The sequence below is a fragment of the Rhinatrema bivittatum genome, chromosome 8, assembly GCF_901001135.1.
Source record: "Rhinatrema bivittatum chromosome 8, aRhiBiv1.1, whole genome shotgun sequence".
Classification (NCBI taxonomy): Eukaryota; Metazoa; Chordata; class Amphibia; order Gymnophiona; family Rhinatrematidae; genus Rhinatrema; species Rhinatrema bivittatum.
In genome coordinates this window covers 80,363,076-80,383,990 of record NC_042622.1, presented here as the reverse complement: position 1 = coordinate 80,383,990, position 20,915 = coordinate 80,363,076, and the positions used below count along the sequence as shown (strand labels likewise).

Here is a 20,915-nt window from a genome sequence, read left to right as displayed (position 1 = left end):
TACTCCACCTTAAGCCTCCCATTCGACCACTGGTTACTGAATGGGACCTAAATTTAGTGCTAGCGAGACTCATGCGATCCCCGTTTGAGCCTCTGCACTCCTGTGATGAAAAATTTCTTACCTGGAAAGTATTTTCCCTCGTAGCCATTACATCTGCTAGGAGGGTCAGTGACTTACAAGCGCTTGTCACATACTCACCCTACACAAGGTTCCTGCATGACCGAGTAGTCCTTCGCACTCACCCCAAATTCCTACCAAAAGTGGTAACGGATTTTCACCTCAATCAATCCATAGTCTTGCCTACTTTCTTTCCAAGGCCACACTCTCACCAGGGCGAGAGAGTTTTGCACACCTTAGATTGTAAACGTGCACTAGCTTTTTATCTAAACCGCACTGCAGTCCATAGAAAATCCACCCAACTCTTCGTTTCTTTTGACAAAAATAAACCAGGAGTTGCAGTGGGAAAACAAACTCTCTCCAACTGGCTAGCAGACTGTATCGAATTCTGTTTTGAAAGAGCAGGCATTCCTCTCCAGGGGCGAGTAAAAGCACACTCTGAAAGGGCTATGTCAACATCAGCAGCAGTTCAATGCCTATTGCTGATATCTGTAAAGCTGCAATTTGGAGTTCTCTTCACACCTTTGCAGCACATTCCTGTTTGGACAAGGAAGGACACAAGATTCAGCCTTTGGACATTCTGTCTTAAAGAACTTATTTCCAGTATAGTCCCAACTCCTTCTACATCCAGCCTGCTGTGATTCAGGCTGCCTCATTTTTTCCAACAGTACACCAGTTGTTGTGCCGTTGCACAAGTTGTATGCTATTGGTCCAATACAAGAATGACTCAGCCTGAAGCTTGCTAATCACCCATATGTGAGGACTATCATCCTGCTTGTCCTAGGATAAAGCAAAATTGCTTACCTTGTAATAGGTGTTATCCCAGGACAGCAGGATGTAGTCCTCACGAAACCCACCCGCCACCCCGCGGAGTTGGGTCCGAAATGTTTTATTTTATTTTTTCAATCGCACTCATTGCTACAAATGAGACTGAGGGGAGACCCCTGTGGCTGAGAATATCATGGCATGCTGGGCATGCTCAATGTGCCAGTCAAAAGTTTCTAGAAACTTTGACAGACGTTTTCCATGTCAGGGCTCCATCGATGATGTCACCCATATGTGAGGACTACATCCTGCTGTCCTGGGATAACACCTATTACAAGGTAAGCAATTTTGCTTTCCCTCTCCCTCCCCATTTTTCTCTCCTTTTTCATGGTCTTTCCTCCTTAAAAAAAAAAAAATAAACAAGACTTTCTTCCCTTCTCCTCAACCCTGTGGCCATGCCTGTTTTCTGCTTGTTAAAGCTGTTTTAAAAAATAAAGAGGAAGAGAAAGAAAGTGGAAAGCAGAAAAAGAATGGTTTGGCGTATGAGGATGGGTTGTAATTATTAGTTTTTTTCCTTGGTGGTTTGATCAAGGACTGGGCTGAAGGGTGGAAGTAGTGGAGTTTCTTCAGGAGTGTGGGAAGTGCCCAGTAGTTTGCAGCATGTGTGTATCATATCATTAGGCTCTGGGAGGGGGAAGCCTTTGTAAATCTTGTGGGGAGGAGAAGGAAAGACAGCAGCACATGGAGTCATCTATCCTAGGAAAGCCGCATTGGTGGGATCATCTACAGGCCATTTCCACAGGCATAATTACTACTATGGCTGGAATGGCAGCCTTGAAAAGGGAGTAGCTGAGAGTGAGGGCCTCCTATGCTAGTTCCAGTAGTCTTGGATGCTGCAACGATCTTGTCCTTGGCTTCTCTGGATGGAGTTCCATTTTTACATCATGTGGATATGGGATTCATTTCTCTTTCTGAGCCTTTGTTTCCGTGGAATTGTGAAGTGTTTGCATCAGGCCTTTTTTCTATAGGGCTGAATGAGACTCCAGGTTTCTCTCCTACAGGAATCCCTTCTCAGGAACTCCTTCTGGGAATCCAGAGCAGAAGAAAGGAGGACTAGGAGGGGAATTCCTGCAATTTCGGTTCTGTCAGTTTTAGACATCAAGGATTAAGGGAAAGTGGCAGGGAGGGCAAGTTGGAGGACGGGGAATGTTTCCCTGTGAAGAGGATTTTTCAATTATGGTTCAGTTACTTCACAAAGAGGAACTTTCTTCCACAATTTCACAATCCTTGTGGAGCAGCAAGATGCCTTGGAGAAATTTACTGCGGCATTTCATCAGCTACACACACAGAAGGTTCAAGGCACAGCCTCCAACCAAGAAGATCAGTTACCGGAGGTAACTTTGAAGATTGCTATACCACTGGCGGCTCCAATCCGCTTTTCCGGAGAAATCCAGAAGACCCGGGGCTTTTTGAACCAGTGCTGCATGCACTTTGCCTTACAGCCGTCTCTATTTCCTACAGCTCTCTCCTAGACTACCTACATCCTTTCATACCTGGATGGTGGGGCCTTGTCTTGGGCATCTACCTTGTGGGAATGTAAAGCCCCCATTTTGCGGGACATAGAAGGATTTATGGACTTGTTTAAATCTGTTTTCAATTACCCTGCTCGAACCTCTGTCGCCGGTTCTGCTTTGGTTGAATTAAGAACATAAGAAAATGCCATACTGGGTCAGACCAAGGGTCCATCAAGCCCAGCATCCTGTTTCCAACAGTGGCCAATCCAGGCCATAAGAACCTGGCAAGTACCCAGAAACTAAGTCTATTCCATGTTACCATTGCTAATGGCAGTAGCTATTCTCTATGTGAACTTAATAGCAGGTAATGGACTTTGAAGCAAGACAACAGACCATTGGCTGAATTTGCCATAGAGTTCAAAACTCTTGCGGCAGAACTCCTTTGGGTCCCCAGATGTCTCAAGACTCTCTTTTGCAGAGGCCTGGATACCCGTTTAAAGGACGAGCTGGCTGCTCGTGAAACATCTGACTCGCTGGACGAATTAGTAGCCTTGGCTACTCAAATTGATCAACGACTTCGGGACAAGGTGAAAGAACTCCGGCCTAGGGTGTTACCCGGGTTGAAAAGGCCAGTTCTGTCTCTACACCTCGGATGGTTCCAGTAATCCCTGCTGCTGATACAGATGAACCTATGCAACTTGGTCATGGACGCTTGACTTCAAAGAAGAGAAGATTTTGGAAGAAGCACAGCCTTTGCATGTACTGTGGTCAACCCGGCCATGATGTTTCTACATGCTCCATTCGTCCGGGAAATGGACGGGCCTAAGTCCTGCAGGAGGACTGTTCTTAGGCCATACCGCGACATCTCCTCCGCTCTCTCTCCCAGTCGTTCTCTCTTACTTTGTAGGTTGCAGTCTGTAACCGGTACTTGCTCCTCGAGGGCCCTCATTCCCGGACTTCTTCGGAATTCACTTCTGCCTGGAAGTCATCGCTGCCTACTACATCTGTGAGTTACCATCACTCTCTCAGAGCTTTCCCTGGAACCAGGTACTAGCTCCTCGAGGGCCTACTTCATTCCAGCTCCTGGGCTTCTTTGAGACACTGTGTGAGTGTTACCATCAGGTTCTATCCATGAACTCTGCATACCCTGCCTACTCACTATATTTCAATTTCTCTGCAACTCAACCACCAGGGATCGCTGTTCTAGTATCTGAGGGACTACAGCCCAGCCGGGCATTCCAGCTCACTACTGCCACCTCTGGTGGTTCAGTATACTGTCTAATAAAAGAACTAGTGTGTGTCTGTCTCCTAACTCTGAGCCTGACCGGTGGTCCCTCTCAGGATCTTCCCCCGGGGGAGTGGTCATCTGCCACCGGTCCAAGGATCCACCCACAACTCTCCTAAATAATAACACGTTGTTGTGACTATGTAACTGGTCAATAGATTCAATTTCCAAGGCAAGGTGGGACAAATGTTCCTTCAAGGAAAATCTTATTTTTGGAGAAGATGTTGGATAGATGGTGAAACCATGGAGGGAATCAAAATTTTCCAGATTGCCCAACCAGTCTTAGAGGATGTCGCAGCCGTCTCCAGCTAGGAGCCACTTTAGGGATTCTAAGCATGCAATGCCAGGAAGGTAGGTGGGTAGCCAGCAATCTAGATCATTTAATAGAGTCTAGTCCTTTAGAATTACAAGAAAGGAGATAAGGATGGAGTCTTAGGGGTCAGAGGTGTCTGAAGTTCTCAGACCTTTCAATGCAGGTGTGAAAGGCCACTCTCCAGTACAAAAGCTAAGTGGGAGTTCTCAGCCTTTTACCAGAAGATGTGTCCATGTTACTTTGGATCAGTGGTCTTAGGAGTCATTAGGGATGGGGATGTTCTGGAGTTTTCCTGTCCTATTTGAGATGCTTTATTGTTTCTCCTTGTCACTTTGTTCAGAAGAAGAAGCCATACAGATGATGCTTTTGTGAATGCTGCATATAGGGGCGGTGGTTCCAGTCCTGTCCTGTCAGAGGGGGTCAGAGTCAATATTCAATTTCCCTGGGGTACCTAAGAAAGAGGAGGGTACCTGCCACCCTACTCTGGACCTGAAGCAGGCCAACAAGGCTCTAAAGGTGTTCCAGTTCAGGATGGAGACTCTGAAGTCTATTATAGTAGCAGTGTGAGAAGCAGAATCTTTTTTTTTTAAACATCTCTTTATTTAAGGAGTCCAGAATTCACAACAACCAGCCCTCCACAAAGGGCAAAAAACAAACATCTGGTAACAGCAATGAATATAAAGAAAACAATGCAAAGTCCAACTCAGAAAAGTCCAAATTATTTCTGGTGTTTCACGTTGTAATACCATGTCTAGTGGAAGACCTGAGAACTTTGGATGTTCCCCAACTTTGCCACTTCCACTGAAGATCTCAGTGATGTCCCCAGCAGCTCATCCATCGCTGCTGACATCTACAACATACTCAGTGAATTTTCTTTCAAGACTCATGATCCACCTGTCATGTATGCAGAAGACGACTTAGAATATAAAATCAAAGAGATTCTGGATGTTTGTAAAGAGGCAAGACTTTGAATACCTTCTAATGAGGGAAGGTTCAGGCCCCGAAGAAGACTCTTGGGAGCCTCAGGCCAATATCCTGGACAAAGAGATGCTTCATCAGTTCCATCTCGCGCATCCTTCAAAACCTAAACCTGGTACCCGAAGAGGAGATCGCCCTTTGAAGGGGGGTACTGTTGCGACCGTCACTGCCCGACGTCTCCACTCCGCCCACCTTACCGCATTAGCGATTCCCTCCCCTTGTGTGTTATTCCCACCCCGACCCACACAGTCACACAATCTGTACATACCAACAAACATACTCAGCATCTCACTAACATAGCGGCTCACCAGGCTTCACCCCACAAAGACAACCCATTAACCACACTACCCTAAAAAAAAAAAGTGAAGAAAAATGGACAAGAACCCCTCAACCACCTTGCCCCATAATTAAAAATACCCCAGTTGAGAAATCAATCGTTTCGAGTGTTGCAATTCCCTTTTATGGAACAATTTCATTTTAGAAGTATGAAGCATGGATTCTTTCCAAAAGAAAAAGGAGGGAAGATACTTATCCAATTACGCAACACCACCTTCTTTGCCAGCAGAAAGGCCTCTGACAAGAATTTCATTCCCCACGAGATAGTTTCACCTCCTTTTTCATTACATGCAAATAAATCAGTACCCCTGACCAAGGCATTTGACCAGCGCAGCAAGTGGTCAATATAATCACAGACTTTGCCCCAATATGCTTGCATTTTATGGCAGCCGGTAAACATATGGCATAAATTCCCATTATACCAGAGTCTGAATAACTTTATTCAACCTGTGAGCAAGAACCGCCGCTAAGATTTTAAGATCTTGATGCAGCAACAAAATCGGGCAGTACGCCTCGGGATACACTGGATCCTTACCCAGCTTAGGCAGAAGCACCACTGTCGCCAAATTATGCCCATTTTCAAATCTCCCTTTTCACAAGTTGCATGATACATATCCTTAAGGGGAGTAAGGGTAAGTTCCCCCAGGAATTTATAAAATTCCAAACCCAATCAATCAGGTCCCAGAGCCTTGGCTAAATGCAACTGCTTAATAACCCACAGAATCTCATGCTCGTGGATAGGAGCATTTAGCCCCTCTCTAGTAGTAACATCTAGACAAGGGAGAGTCAGACCTTCAAAAAAAGAATGCCTATCCTCTAGCAATGATGCACCTGAGGAATATAACGACTGATAATATTTCTCAAAGTCCTCATTATAGAGGAGGAGCATACATGAGTCAGATATCAACCGCATTATACACAGCGTGGGGCGCAATTCAGATTTAACCAATCAGGCTTACAGCTTCCCAAATTTATTTCCCCACTGATATAATCTATATTTATAAAAAGCCAAATTCTGTTGTGCTCGAATGGTTAACGGGGCATCTAATTCCCGTCGTGCTGTTTGTAACTCTTTAATAGGATCAGTCATGTCACACCATGCACCCACTTCAACGCGGTAATTTGCTGAGAAAGGGTAAACATTTTCCTATCTCTCTCCTTCTTTTTGCCTGTTTGATATGCCAAGATATGGCTACTCATCACAGCCTTAGCTGCATTCCAATGTATAACCTTGTCAAATCCAGGTTTATCGTTAAATTGGGAATATTCTTTCCACTTGTCTTTGAGGAAAAGGGCAAATTGTTTATCCTCATATAACAGGGGAGACACTGTTTGGTGTCAGCTCTACCCAACTGTAGCTTCAGAGAGGTGAGAACCAAGGCATGATCAGAAAATGGAACGTCACAAATATAACTAGAGGATAAATGCAATGAGAAAAATGAGTAAACTCAAGCACTTTGAAATGCAAAGAGTGCCAGGAATCTTATCAACTGAAGCTCCTTGCACAAGAAAACAATACGCATTGCTTGCTGGTTCCGCTTAGGAGTTCTAGGTGGTTTGCAGTCAACCAGGGGGTTGACTTAGAGGGTTATCCAAGAGGTTAAAATCACCCCCATTAGAATAGCATAATCCTCCCACTGTATCAATTGAGCCATGAGAGTAATAAAAAAGGTGTGAGAATATTGATTTAGAGCATAAACATTACCAATACTACCTTAACTCTCTGGAGAATACCATTCACTAATACCATTCTACCATTAGGGTCAGTGAGAACTTGTTCTTTAAAAAGTTAGACATTCTTATGAATAAGAATGGTCACACTTCTCTGATGAGATGTAAAAGAAGAAAATTAGCATTGTCCAATCCACGCCCTCTGCAATTTGTGACGTTCCAAGTGTGTCAGGTGGGTCTCCTGTAGAAAAGCTATATGAGCCTTGTGTTTACAGAGCTCGGACAACATCTTTTTCCTCTTAACAGGTGAATGCAACTCATTTATATTAAGAGAGCCAAGAGTGATATCAATCAGCATTCAATTGGGAAAGATACAATAGTAGAATATTTTTCCATGCACAAGGGTGGAGCCCCCCACCAGCCATGGCTCCCGCCCAGCCATACAATATATCAGGGGCTATCATTGCAAGAACCCAAAGAAAAAACAGCGAGTCAGTCATATTTGCCCACACATACACCCTCCACACACAAACACAAACCCCAAATACCCCAGGAAACATTTTTTCCACTCCAAAACCCAAGAACCCTGATCCACTCCAGGTCCTCTGCTACTTTTCAAGGGATCAAACCATGCTGCATAGGTGCCCAGAGCTTCTTCATGTGTCCTGAGCCTCCTGGAACCAGAGATGATAAAAATATGCAAGAAAAAAGAAAAATATCCAAGGCATCCGAGCAGAGAAGGGCCAAAACAGAAGAACAGCGTGCAGGACCGCAAAAGAGCAAAAAACAAAAAGAAAAGCTGGTATGCCTTGAGGAATATATCAGTCCCCTCCTACAGAAAGAAAAAGGAGAGTCCAGGACACATTATCAAAAAACAAGAATGTTTGCTCAAACTGCTGGTGCATCACCCAATCAAACAAAACTCAATGCCAAAACCATCTGGTGAGCGAGATCACATCCCAAGAACAGTATGCACTGGTAGCCTTTGTGATGAAGGAGGAAGAACAAAACTCTCCCCCCTAGCATTGACAAAAAAAAAAATCCACCCTCACTGGCAGAAAGTCAAACTGAGTCCAAAAATGTCTTTATTTCCTCCATGGAAACAAAAACTTGAGATGTGCCCTGCTAGAACACTCTTAGACAAGCCCGATATTGCAAGGCAAATTTGATGCCCTTATGAAACAGCTGGTTGCAGTAGGGTGTGATTTCTTTCCGCTCAGCAAGCACCCGTGCTGAGTAGTTGGGGAACAATAACAACTTATGACCTCATACAAAAGTTATTTTTTTCTTTCGATAAGCTTCCAAAACTTTTGCTTTATCAATATAATTAAGATACTTAGCAATTGCTTGCCTATGCTTGGTGCTGTTCGCCACCATGGCTCCTAAGCAGTGTGCACGTTCCACTAAAATTGGGCAGCCTGTTCCCACCACTTCCAGGGCCTCAGCAGCCAGAACTTGAACCACCACAGCAACGCCTCATCTTGCAATGATTCGGGCAGTCCCAAAACCCAAATGTTGTTCCACCTGCTGCGGTTTTCTAGTTCATCCAGCTTAGATTCCAGCTCCTGAGTTTTTTGGGTAAGTTGTTGATTTATAGATTCCATGTCATCCAGCCATTCATCTTGGTGTCCCACCTTCTGTTCAAGGACTGCTACTGCCATCTGATCCGTTTCCAATTTTTCGTGGATCTCGTCAAGAGAAGACTTGACTTAGTCAGCCGATCATTTAAAACCATCATCTCTGCCTTTGTAAGCTCGCAGATTAAATTTTCCGAAACCCCCTCCGATTGAGAGCCCGGTTCCGCAGCCATCTTGTCCTCCTGCGTTACCATTTTCTCTGCCACCGATTTCTTCTATCGGCCAGACTTCAACTTATGGAAATGAAAAAAAAATATGTCCAGATGGCCAAGATATTGTTGCAGTCTTCCTGCTGCAAATTAGAATAGCTAAATGCGGGTAAGATAGGAAAGTGTTATCTCCGGTTCCCCGGGAGCCAGGAGCAGTGATGTCCCCTTAGCAGCGCTTCATCGCTAGAAGTCCAAGGAGAATTTTTTTTGTCGTCAGATCTGACAGACATATTTGCATTTCCTGATTAAAAGAAGGGTGGGTACATTATGGGCCTGAGTGGCAGAAGGAAATCAATGGAATTTGAAATGTTGCCCCCCCCCCCAACATGTACAAATACAGACAAGAAAATAAAAAAAAATTGTCTTCTCTTAATAATAGAAGAAAAGATGCGCAGGAATAACAGAAGACAAGGGAGAAAAACTGGAACGCTATGGGCGCACATATTATAAAATCCGGGGTTGGCGTGCGCAAGGGGGTGCACACTTGTGCACCTTGTGCGCGCCGAGCCCTAGGGGAGTCCCGATGGCTTTCCCCGTTCCCTCTGCTCCCCCCACCTTCCCCTCCCTTCCCCTATCTAACCCACACCCCAGCCCTACCTAAATCCCCCCCACACCTTTTTTTTCAGGATTTTGGCAGGCGTAACTTGCCCCCGGACCGGCTCCCCGCCCCTTTTTCAAAGTCCCGGAACATACGCGCATCCCGGGGCTTGTGCACATCGCCGAGCCTATGCAAAATAGGCTCAGCGCGCACAGGAGCAGGTTTTTGGGGTTACGAGCCTAAGTTATGCGCGTAACCCTTTGAAAATCTGCCCCCATGTGCACAAATGCTGGTCTCATCTACAAAATTCCAGATCTGCAGGCCCCAGTTGTGGAGACAGACTTGGATATTGTTGCTATTACAGAGACATAGTTTACTGAGTCTCATGAATGTGAAGCAGTCATCCCAGGCTATAACCTATTGAGGAAGGATAGAGAAGACCAAAAAGGAGGAGAAGTAGCTCTTTACGTCAAAAACAATATCCTAATAACTGAAATGCAGGGGGTGTGGGGAAAAGAGGCAGCGCTGTGGGCTGTCTTAAAAAAAAAATAAACAGATGATGGCACTTCTGTTTACACTTGTGTGGTCTACAGGCTTCTAAATCAGACAAATGAACCGGACAGGGATCTGGTCGAAGACATCCAAAAGGTGGGAAGTTAAACTATAATATTTATTTTATCAATATGTTAAATTGTCATCTAGTTATTGTCATCTAGTTAAATTGTCATCTAGTATTACCAGTTAAACTATAATATTTATTTATCACTATGTTAAATTGTCATCTATTTATATTGTTCCATATGTTCTACAGTTCTATGTAAAGCTCCGCTCTCCGTTGGGCAGTTCATTGTTTTATGTAAACCGGAGTGATTTGTAGTCCCTACAAGAACTTCGGTATATAAAAATTAAAAATAAATAAATAAATATATAAATTAAATAAATAAATAAGGAAGAGGGAAGTATAGCTCATTGGAGATTTTAATCTACCTGAAGTGGATTAGCATATCTTTGCTGCAGAATTTATAAGAAATAAAACAATTGTAGATGTTGTTCAAGGTGTTCTGCTTAAACAAATGGTGATGGAACCCACAAGAGAATGAACAATATTTGACTTGGTGCTCACAAATGGAGATAGTATCTCTAATGTTCCAAGTAGGTGCCCACCTGAGCATCAGTGATCATCAGATGGAGAGAAATCACAGGAAAATCACAAAGATCAAAATCCTGGATTTCAAAAATACAGAGTTTGTTAAAATAGAAAGGTATCTTTAGGAGGATCTAAACGTCTTTGGGAAATTGGGCCAAATTAAAAGGAGCTGTTATTAAGGCAACAAATCTTTATCTAAGAAAAGTAAATAAAAGGAAAAGGAAACTGATATAATTCTCCAAAGAGGTGACCGAAAAAATAAAGGCAAAAAGAACAGCATTCAAAAACTACAAAGGAACTCAAAAAGAGGAACACAAGGAAGAATATCTGGTGAAGCTGAAAGAGATGAGGAAAGAAATAAAAATGGCAAAAGCTCAAGTGGAAGAAAGGATCACCAAAGAAGTAAAGCAAGGTGCCAAAAATTTTTTCAGACAGAGAAAAGAAGAAGGCCAGAAGTGATATTGTAAGACTGAAAGGAGATAAGCATCATTGTGTGGAGAAAAATGAGGAAAAAGTAAAAATATTAAACAAATACTTCAGTTCAGTGTTCATTAAATAAGATCTTGGAGGAGGACCGTTGCTGGTTGGCCAGAGTACAGATAGATGTAGATACAACCCCATTTACAGAAGAAAGTGATTGGGTGGAACTAGCAACATTGAAAATGGACAAGGCCATGGGGACTGATAAGATACATCCAAGGATACTAAAGGAGCTTAGAGACGTGCTGGCAGGCTTGCTGAAAGACGTATTCAATAGATCCCTGGAAATAGGTGTGGTGCTGCAAGATTGGAGAAGGGCGGTGGTGGTCCTGCTTCATAAAAATGGAAGCAGACAAGAGGCTGGAAACTACTGGCCAGTTAGCCTTACCTCAGTGGTGGGAAAATTAATGGAGATGCTTCTGAAGGAAAATATGGTCAACTAGCTACAATCCAATGGGTTGTAGCATTTGAGGCAACATGGTTCTACCAGAGGAAAGTCAAGTCAAATGAATCTCATTGACTTTTTTGATTGAATTAGATCAAGGATGAGGACTTGATGTCATTTTCTGGATTTCTGCAAAGCTTTTGACACTGTCTCATATAGGAGACTCATGAACAAAATGAAAAGCCTAGGAGTGAGCCCTAAGGTGGGGAAATGGATTGCAAACTGATTGACTGACAGATGACAAGATAGTAGTGGTAAATTGAATGTACTTTCAGGGAGAAGTGTGATAAGTGGATTTCCTCAAGGATCGGTTCTGGGGCTGGTTCTATTCAATATTTTTGTAAGCAACATAATGGAAGGATAAGAAGAACTAGGGGTCAAGTAATGAAACTCCAGGGATGACGACTCAGAACCGACATCAGGAAATATTTCTTCATGAAGAGGGTGGTGGATGCCTGGAATGCCCTTCTGGAGGAGGTGAAGATAAAAATAGTGAAAGATTTTGAAGGGGCATGGGATAAACACTGTGGATTCCTAAAGGCTAGAGGATGGAAATGAAGAAAAGAGTACATGGAGTAATTTGCTGTTGTGGCGGTTACTACCCTTAATCAGTAAGCCTTCATACAGTTGATGCAACTCCATTATTGCTGTCTGCATGAACAGCAGGGGGGAAAGAGGACAAGGGGAATTAGATTCAGACAGCAACCAACAAGGTCATTGAATTTTACGGTCTGGAAAAAATAAATAAGCATGGGGGTAACTTGCTGATGTGGCTGTTACTACCCTTAACCAATAAGCCTTATACATTTGATGCAACTCCATCATTGCTCTCTGCTTCAACGACAAGAGGTAATGGGGAATTAGACTCAGACAGCAACCAACAAGGGTCCTGATTTTGACGGTCTGGGAAACTGATAAGTATGGGGGTGACCTGTATGGCGTTGCAGATGCTACCATAAGCTTGCTAGGCAGACTAGATGGACAGTTTATTTGGTCCTTTTCTGCCATCACTTCTGTGTTTCTATGTAAGGGAAAGTTTGCCCTTTTTGCACATGACACTTAGAGAATAACTTTCCAAATTGGTCATGTGTGCCTAGTTACATGTCCATATGGGTGCACACAAGGTTGTTACTGTATTTTATAACCTGCGCAGAAACAATATGCGCAGGTTATAAAATATGTATACTTATGTGCACACATTCTCATGCATGTAAAAACCACAAGCTGCAAGTTCAAACTTATCCAGATAAATGCCGATTTATCCAACTAAGTAGCAGCACTTAGCTGGATAAATCTGAAAATCACTATTTAGATGGACAAATAGTGCTTTTCAGACTTATCTGGCTAAGTAGCAACCAAAATGTTGTGACTGAAGATATAAATATGTATACCCTGGAGGAGAGGAGGGATAGGGAGAGATGATACAGACTTTTAAATATCTGAAGGGTATCAATGATACATGGGTATCAAGCCTTTTCTGGTGAAGAGAAAGGTTTAGAACTAGAGGTCATAATACGAAGCTCCAAGGAGTATCAGGAAATATTTCTTCACAGAAAAGGTGGTGACTGCATGGAATACTCTCCTGGAAGAGGTAGTGAAGAATAGAAAGGTAATGGAATTCAAAAAGACATGGGATAAACACAGAGGATCCCTAAAGGCTAAAGGATGGAAATGAAGAAAAGGGGGCTTTCTTTCGTTCAAAAGTCTTGAGAATGGACTTGGCAGTGTCCAACCCAGTGGAGGGATAGCTTGGGTACATCCTATGCAACTGGACTGGTCTGGCTGGATGAAGAGGAAGGAGAAATTAATTCCTGTCTGATAATTTCCTTTCCTTAAGTTTAGCCAGACCAATCAAGGACCCTTCTTGTTCTGCCGTGCATTATTCTCTTGATTCATTTTCAAAATAACTGCTTGTGGATATTAAAGTAATAAACCTTATCAAGGAATGCAAGATATGTCTCCTTCTATTCTTATTTTCTGTTGTTTTTTCTCCTTTGGAAGCCCTCTGGTTTTTGCATAGGGGTTGAGGGAAAAGTATAGTGTATTTATCTTATCTTGTTACATAGAATATTGGTAGACTGAGGTCAGCATGGGAGCCTATATAGGATGACATCAGCAAACCTGTTAGTATCTATCTCTGTCTGCTGGTTGGGAGGCTTAAACCCAAATGTCTGGACTGGTCTGGTTGGACTCAAGGAAAGGAAATTAACAAGTTAGAATTAATTTCTCCTTTTTCTCAGCTGACAAGTACTGTCCTCTACTGATCAAAGAAGGAGGAATGCCCCTTCTGAAGGACATGGTCAATATGCCCTCCACTAGGCAGGAGACCAAAGAGATGGCCCGGTAGGAAACCAACAACAGCATATTAATAATAAAACTATATGTTTGGGTGGTGTTTTTAAATGTGAATGATAATGCTAGAAAACTTTGCAGGTTATTTGTGTGAGTGGATAATAGCTACAATCACTGGTGATTGCATGGTGGGAAGTGGCTGCAGTGATTGGTGGTAGGATGATTGAGAATGGCTGCAATGGTTGAGGATGAGGTGGTAGAGCGAAGGAGCAGTGATTGGTGATTTCATGATGGTGAGTGGCTGCAGTGGTTGGTGATGGAATAGTAGAGAATGGCCATAATGATTGGTGATTGCAGAATAGAGAATGGCCGTAATGATTGGTGATTGCAGGGTAGAGAGTGAGCATAATGATTGGTGATGGGGTGGTGGAGAGTGGCTTCATGAATGCATGAGTGCTGGATGAATAAATCCCAGTCATTGACTTATCTGTATAATAGCAAGCATTCTATCCTCTGTCTGCGCAGGTTTTAAAATGGGTAAGAAAATCATTTGATGGCTGATTATTCATTTAGTTCATAATATCAGTTCTATCTTTGCTAAATATCTTTCACTGTCTTGTTTTATTTTAGGAAAGTTTTAGAGCGCTGCAGTAACTTTAAGGAGGAGAACATGGACACATCCCGATAGAGGTTGAGCATCTCGCCAGCACTGTGTATAAAGAGCAGCCCTTGTCCCCAGCACTGCCGCAGAACAGAGAGAGAGAGAATGAACATGTGTGTGTGTGCATGTGCGGCGGGTGTGTGTATGTGGTGGTGTAGGTGATACAACAGATATAGGTGCACAGGCAAACTTTTTGCAATGGAAACATTTCTCTTCTATTACTGATTTTTTTTTTTTTTTTTTTAGAGGAATGGTTGAACTTTTTGATTTCTGTAAAAAACAAACAAACAAACAAAAGAACAGCAGTAAGAACAACAACAAAAAACAAAATTGTGCTTCCATTCTTTCGTCTTTTGGACTTTTTAGACCACACACAAAGCCTCAACTGCCTGTGAGCCTGCGTGCTGATGTAGGAGTGATTGATATTGTGACTTTTTTCCCACTTGTAGAGTGTTTTCTATCTTGCTTACACTGTTGCATGAGGTACTGTAGTATGCAAAATTATACCCATCCTCTGTGATTTCCCAAGAAGTGTGCATTTAGCATCAGTTTTTTCCTAACAATAAAAGTTTGTAGTGAAGTGTTGCTGCTTAATGCAAAGGCCCTTACAGTATGTACCCCATTAACACCAGCAGCCTGGTACTGCTACGATCCCTGGCCTATTCAATGAGCCTTCAGAGCATGTCTTGGGCACTTAGGGCTTTCAAGTTCAACTAGATCTCCTCTTTTCATGTGTTTATTCTGCACTAACCCTGCAACTGAGGGCCTTTTCCTGGATCCTTGAAAGATAAGCTGCCTCTTCATATACATGCCTGCGTGGTGGAACACTGCCAATCAGCCAGATACCCCTGGACATCCTCTACAGCAGCATCCAGAACCACATTCACCAGCTAGCAATGGCATTTTTCAGTGTTGGAACAATACACAGCATGCCATGGTGTTAAGATTTAAAGGGACAGCACTGCAGGTTCATAGGCAGACCCAGCTGATCGAGTAGTGGCTCCAGGCTTTCTGTTAATGCTGGGTCCCTCTGTAACACTACAAACCCCTGTAAGATGTAAATATTCACTGCCAAGGCGCTTTCCTCTTACAACCTCTGCCATTTTGTTTTGATATGTTTTCCAAACTATACATATTTTTGTGTAACTTTTGATTGTTTTCCTATGTTTTGGCAAGTCTTGGGTTGTTTTCTTCTGATGTATTTTTTCCAAGTGTTTCCCTCTAAGTAAGTATTGGGAGAGTGTGATAGGCTCTGCTTATCCTCTTGGAACTCATCCCTTTAGCTTTAGTCTCAGATTATGCTGAGGGCCGACATCCTTAGGTCCCATTCAGACTTTCTTGTGTCTGTACTGGGGATTTTTATGTGCAAGAAAATTCTCTTTGTATAGTCAAGTAAAAAGTCTGAATTAGGCCATACTAGGACTAGCTAGAAATAGTCCTGGATTGTTCCTGAATGACTTCTAGAAGAAAAAAGAGGGAACTGTGAACAGATAATGATCTAAGCAGTGTGGAATCTGTAATATTTCTAATGCCATGTTTAACCCCTTCAACCAATCACCTGACTACAAGATCAGGGTGGAATTCAGAGAGAGAAGGGGGGATCAACTGCTTCAAATCAGGAATTTCAGCAGCTGCACCTTTTGAGTTTAGCAGTTTCAGAGGAGCTTGCTTTGGTTTGGCAGGCGGAGTAGCTTGTATAAACTCTAATCAACAATATCAACTTTTAATAAAATTCCCAGTAAAATTCACTTATGGTTATTTACTGAGTTTCTCGGAGCAAAATCATCTGTGACTTGGACTGTAGCTTTTACAGATGAACCATTTTGATTAATCACACGATGACTATGGAACTCAGAACTTTGCACAGGTGGACAGGTGTGACCAAGCATGCAAGGATTCAGTTTTGCACGAGCATGTGTGTGTGACTGAGAGAGCAGTGAATGTGCGAGGACTCAGCTTTGCAAGGCTCAGAGCTTTGCACAAGTGAGTTGTTATTCTAGTAGCAAATGTAACTAACTCAAGGTTGAAGTTTAAAGAACCTTTGAAAAAATATTTTTCATGATACAGGCTTGCTGCTATGCCAGTCTTAGTTTTTCCTCTTTTGCAATGGCAAGGAGCATCACCCCAAAGAGACATGATGAAATTTATTTTATAAGGATGCGGAGGTAAGGGCAGGAAGCAGTAGTTTCCTTCTATTCCTTTCAATTGGGAACAAGGCTGGTATCCAGTACCTTGAGCTTTTTTTTACAACTACCTAGGGATTTTTATCCTATTTTATTTGTCATCCCAACTTACCTAGACAGTCATTGCACTGACAGTCCTCTGCTGGGAGGCTTACACCAGGTTCCTGGTACCCTGTAATCATGGGCCCTAAATCCTGCCACTATGCCATGATTGGAGCTTCCTCTTTTCAGGGGCTGTGAACTCTTTCTCTGCAATATCCCCAGCTCTGGACAACTTAAGAAGTGGAAGACGAGCCAGAAATCAAACTTGGGTCCCTCTGCATGGCAGTGCACAGCGCTGTCACTGGGCTAGCGCAACATGTATTTTTAAAGGCAAAAACATATTTGATCTAAAGATGGACGCCTTTGACCTATTTGTGATGTTTTAAAATTCAGCGGTGTGGAAGAGTAACACTGAGAGTTCAGCATGGGCAGAGCCAGTGCTAGTTTTTTGCTGCCCTGTGTGAACAATTACTGTGCTGCCCCCACCCCCCCGATTCATTCAGTCTCTGTCTTGGGCCCGTTAAATGAAGCCCAGCTCCCGCCTGCAATCTAAATTTTTAAAAACTGACACACACACACACACACACAGAACCAATGGATAGGGAAGGGTATTAGGTACCCGAGGCAAACTTTACAGCGTTGCACATACGCCACACTACACACACACAAATTATGCATTTATAACAAATTTTACATGACAGCATTCAATAGTACATTATTCTGAGGCAAAAATATCACAGTATGCATTCTGGGCCAGATTTTAAAACTTAGGCGCGGGCGTAGATTTATGCGTGCAACCCGATGCGCACAAATCTATGCCCAATTTTATAACATGCACGCACTGCGTGCATGTTATAAAGTCCGGGGTCGGCGCACACAAGGGGGTGCACACTGCACCTTGCGCGGGCCGAGCCCTAGGAGAGCCCCAATGGCTTTCCCTGTTTCCTCCGAGGCCAAAATCGGAGCGGCCTCGGAGGAAACATTCTTTCCACCCCCCCCCAACCTTCCCCTACCTAACCTGCCCCCCAGCCCTATCTAAAACCAACCCCTTACCTTTGTTCGCAAAGTTGCGCCTGCCTCTGGCAGGCATAGGTTACACACGCCAGCACCGGCCAGCCCGCGATCCCGGGCACAGCGGCAAATGGTCGCTGTGCCTGGAGGCTCCAGCCCCGCCCTGCCTATGCCCTGCCCCCTTTTTCAAGCCCCGGGACATACACACGTCCCGGGGCTTGTGCGCACCGTCGAGCCTATGCAAGATAGGCTCGGCGCGCGCAGGGGCAGCTTGGGGCAGCTTTTCGGGGGTTACGCGTGTAACCCTTTGAAAATCTGCCCCATTATGGGGTAGATTTTAAAAATTTGCGCGATCGCGTACTTTTGTTCGCTCACCAGGCGCGAACAAAAGTACGCTGGATTTTATAAGATACGTGCGTATCTTATAAAATCCGGGGTCGGTGCGCACAAAGGGGTGCACATTTGTGCAACCTGCGCGCGCCGAGCCCAGCGCACGCTGCCTGTTCCCTCCGAGGCCGCTCCAATTTCGGAGCGGCCTCGGAGGGAACTTTCCTTCGCCCTTTCCCCACCTTCCCCTCCCTTCCCCTCCCTTCCCCTACCTAACCCACCCCCCCGGCCCTATCTAACCCCCCCCTACCTTTGTTGGCAAAGTTACGCCTGCTGAAAGCAGGCGTAACTTTGCGCGTGCCGGGCAGCAGCGCCGCTCCGTGTTCCGGTCCCGGGGGCTGGTCCGGAGGCCGCGGCCACGCCCCCGGAACACCCCGGGCCGAAACCACGCCCGTGTCGCCGCCCCCGAAACGCCGCGTCACGCGCGTCGCCGCCCCAAAAATGCCGCGTCGCTCCAGCCACTCCCCCAACACACCCCTTTTAGAAAGCCCCGGGACTTACGCGCGTCGGCGGCCTATGCAAAATAGGTGCGCCGCCCCTATATTTATATACACTGCTGTGGTGCCAGCCAAAAAACTACAAAAAAGACACAACTATGGAATTAAACTGTCCGTAATGCTTGTTGGGTGTGAGCTTGGCTTTCAGAAAGCACTGAATAAACAGAATTACTATTACAATATAGTAAACCTCCCATACCCAAACAACCATATCTATGAAAAGATAACACTACACATATTACACCAGGCCCTAGAACACCAATAAAAGCTCTTATTAGGAAACCAGGCTGTTATAGATCCCTACACAAAAATTAAATGCCAGTAAAATACCTCATCGTGGTCACATATGCAGGACACAGAGAGACCCTGACCAAATACAGAATAAAGAGACCAGAAAGTATCAACAGAGACATGCTGAGAAGAACTGAACTGGAACCCACAACAAGTCAGCCTCTATAAGCAGAGTAACAGTGGAAAAACAGAAACATTACCATTCTTCATAAAATATTAAATAACATCAAGAAATATAAAACAAAATCATATTCATAAAAAGAATAATATTTCAAACTAGTTAATGAATAAAATAAAAATTTCCAAACACCAATAAAGTATTTCAAAACATCTGATGAATAAAAAATTCAATAATTAAAAAATGTTCTATTCCCCCCCCCCTCAAAAATGAAATATTTAAAAAATGTAGAAACATCAAATTACACCCAATAATTAAAACTAATAAGGATTAAAAAAATCTCCTCTCTGTATCTGGGATCTTTTGATTTCCAGTCACCCTGTTGTCATGGATTGGGGAGAGGTAGGGCCACACAAATTTTATCTTCTCTCACACACACGCACAATAACACATTCATTCTCTCACACACTCTCTCACATACACAGGCTCTCTCTCCCTTACAGATACATTATGTGTTTGTTTGTGCATGTCTGTGAGAGCCTATATGTGACACATAGCTCTCACACACTCCCACATGCACACAGGTTCCAGTACGTACCCGGAGCAGTCCAGACTCCTGGGTTTTGCCCCCCCTCTAGCAGATGGAGACAGAAGTTAACAACAAAACTCCACCTTATCTAGGATGGTGCCACCTACAGTCTGGCAGTATACTTCTGTCTCCAGCAGGTGGAGGAGGTGCAAAACCTACAGTCTGTGCTGAGACCTAGGATAGATTTAAAGACAGTGTTAGTTTAGTCATGTTAAAATAAAATAGATAATTACAAGAAGAATTTACAGGAGAGGGACTGCAGTGATTTGCCTGCAGGTCACAGTCTCCCGCCTCCCAGGGGGGGTTGTGAGGTCCTGAGGGGACCACCCCCCCTGCTTTCAGAGGCAGCTGAAGTACAGGGTTGAGGACCCCATTGCCAGCTCTACTAACTACTGGGGGTGATACCGGGCAGCCCGGCTCACTCCCCCAGTAGGTCCAGGACCCGGAGGCGAATGCAAGTATCTGTGTTTAAAAAAAAAAATAAAAAATTTACATTTATTTTTTCTGTGCTGGTTAAGCTCTCCCTTCCCTTCCAATCGCAGGGGGTATTTTTGGTGCCGTTTTGCCGCGTTTCGGGGGGGAATCAATTTTATTTTCTCTCTTTTCCTGCCTGGTGCTAGCATGCCGAGGCGAGCTGCATGTTGGGCCTGTGGTTCCGCGGGAGCGCTTTTGTCGCGCGACAATCTCTGCACCAGTTGCCTCTCCAGGGGGAGAGGGGCCTCCGCGGCACCGGGGAGGGTCATAATTCGGGTCCAGTCGGTCACAGGAGTGTTCGGGGAGTGTACCAGGTCCCTGATATTTTCCCACGAAACACAGGAACGGGCGCCATTTTGGGCTCGCTGGAGGCAGAGGTTCCTGGAGTGGGCACCATTTTGCCTCCACAGAGGTTAGCAGTCTCGGCAGCGCAGGGAGCAGAGGATCTCCTGCCGAGTTTATCACCGCAGAGGAAGGTCCCTGACGGGGCAACACCGCAGATAAGGACAGACAGGATCTGCGCCTGTCCCTGTAGGGGATACTGATGATTTGTCTTCTGACTCTTCTTTTTCGTCAGATTTTGTCCTATTAATGCATAAGGCCTTTAAGGCCCGGAAGGCGGGAAAAAAAGAGGTCTTTCATCATGGACCCTCAGGTCAGGTCCCAGAAACGGGCTAAGCCCGGTCTGGACAAGGATCCGCCTTCGGGACAGCCGTCTTTCAACATACGGACTCCTCGCCCGGATACGGATTCCTCCACAGACTAAGAGGGTCAGGAGGATGGGGATCTGCCTTCCCAGCCCCCGAGGAGGGTTGAGGGTGACGCCGATCAGCAACAGACCGGTCTGCAGGGGTCCCATGGGGCAGATGGAGACGATCCAAAGGTGGTCCGCCTCTTACGATGAGACGAACTGGGTCCACTCATTCCGGCTATTA

General features: G+C 44.4%; 1 protein-coding gene across 2 annotated transcripts in view; it reads left to right on the top strand.

Moving 5' to 3' along the window:
- ZER1 (zyg-11 related cell cycle regulator) overlaps positions 1–16,155 on the top strand; it is a 170,938-nt gene extending 154,783 nt beyond the window's left edge. The window contains exons 15-17 of one of the 2 annotated variants that reach the window (XM_029612340.1): positions 13,676–13,778; positions 14,358–14,417; positions 14,635–16,155. In XM_029612340.1, coding sequence (XP_029468200.1) covers positions 13,676–13,778; positions 14,358–14,415 — 161 coding nt within the window. In that variant the 3' untranslated portion in view covers positions 14,416–14,417; positions 14,635–16,155. Of the gene's footprint in view, positions 1–13,675; positions 13,779–14,357 lie in introns of both variants that reach the window. The other variant, XM_029612339.1, reaches the window with a different exon arrangement.
- The last annotated feature ends 4,760 nt before the right edge of the window (positions 16,156–20,915 follow it).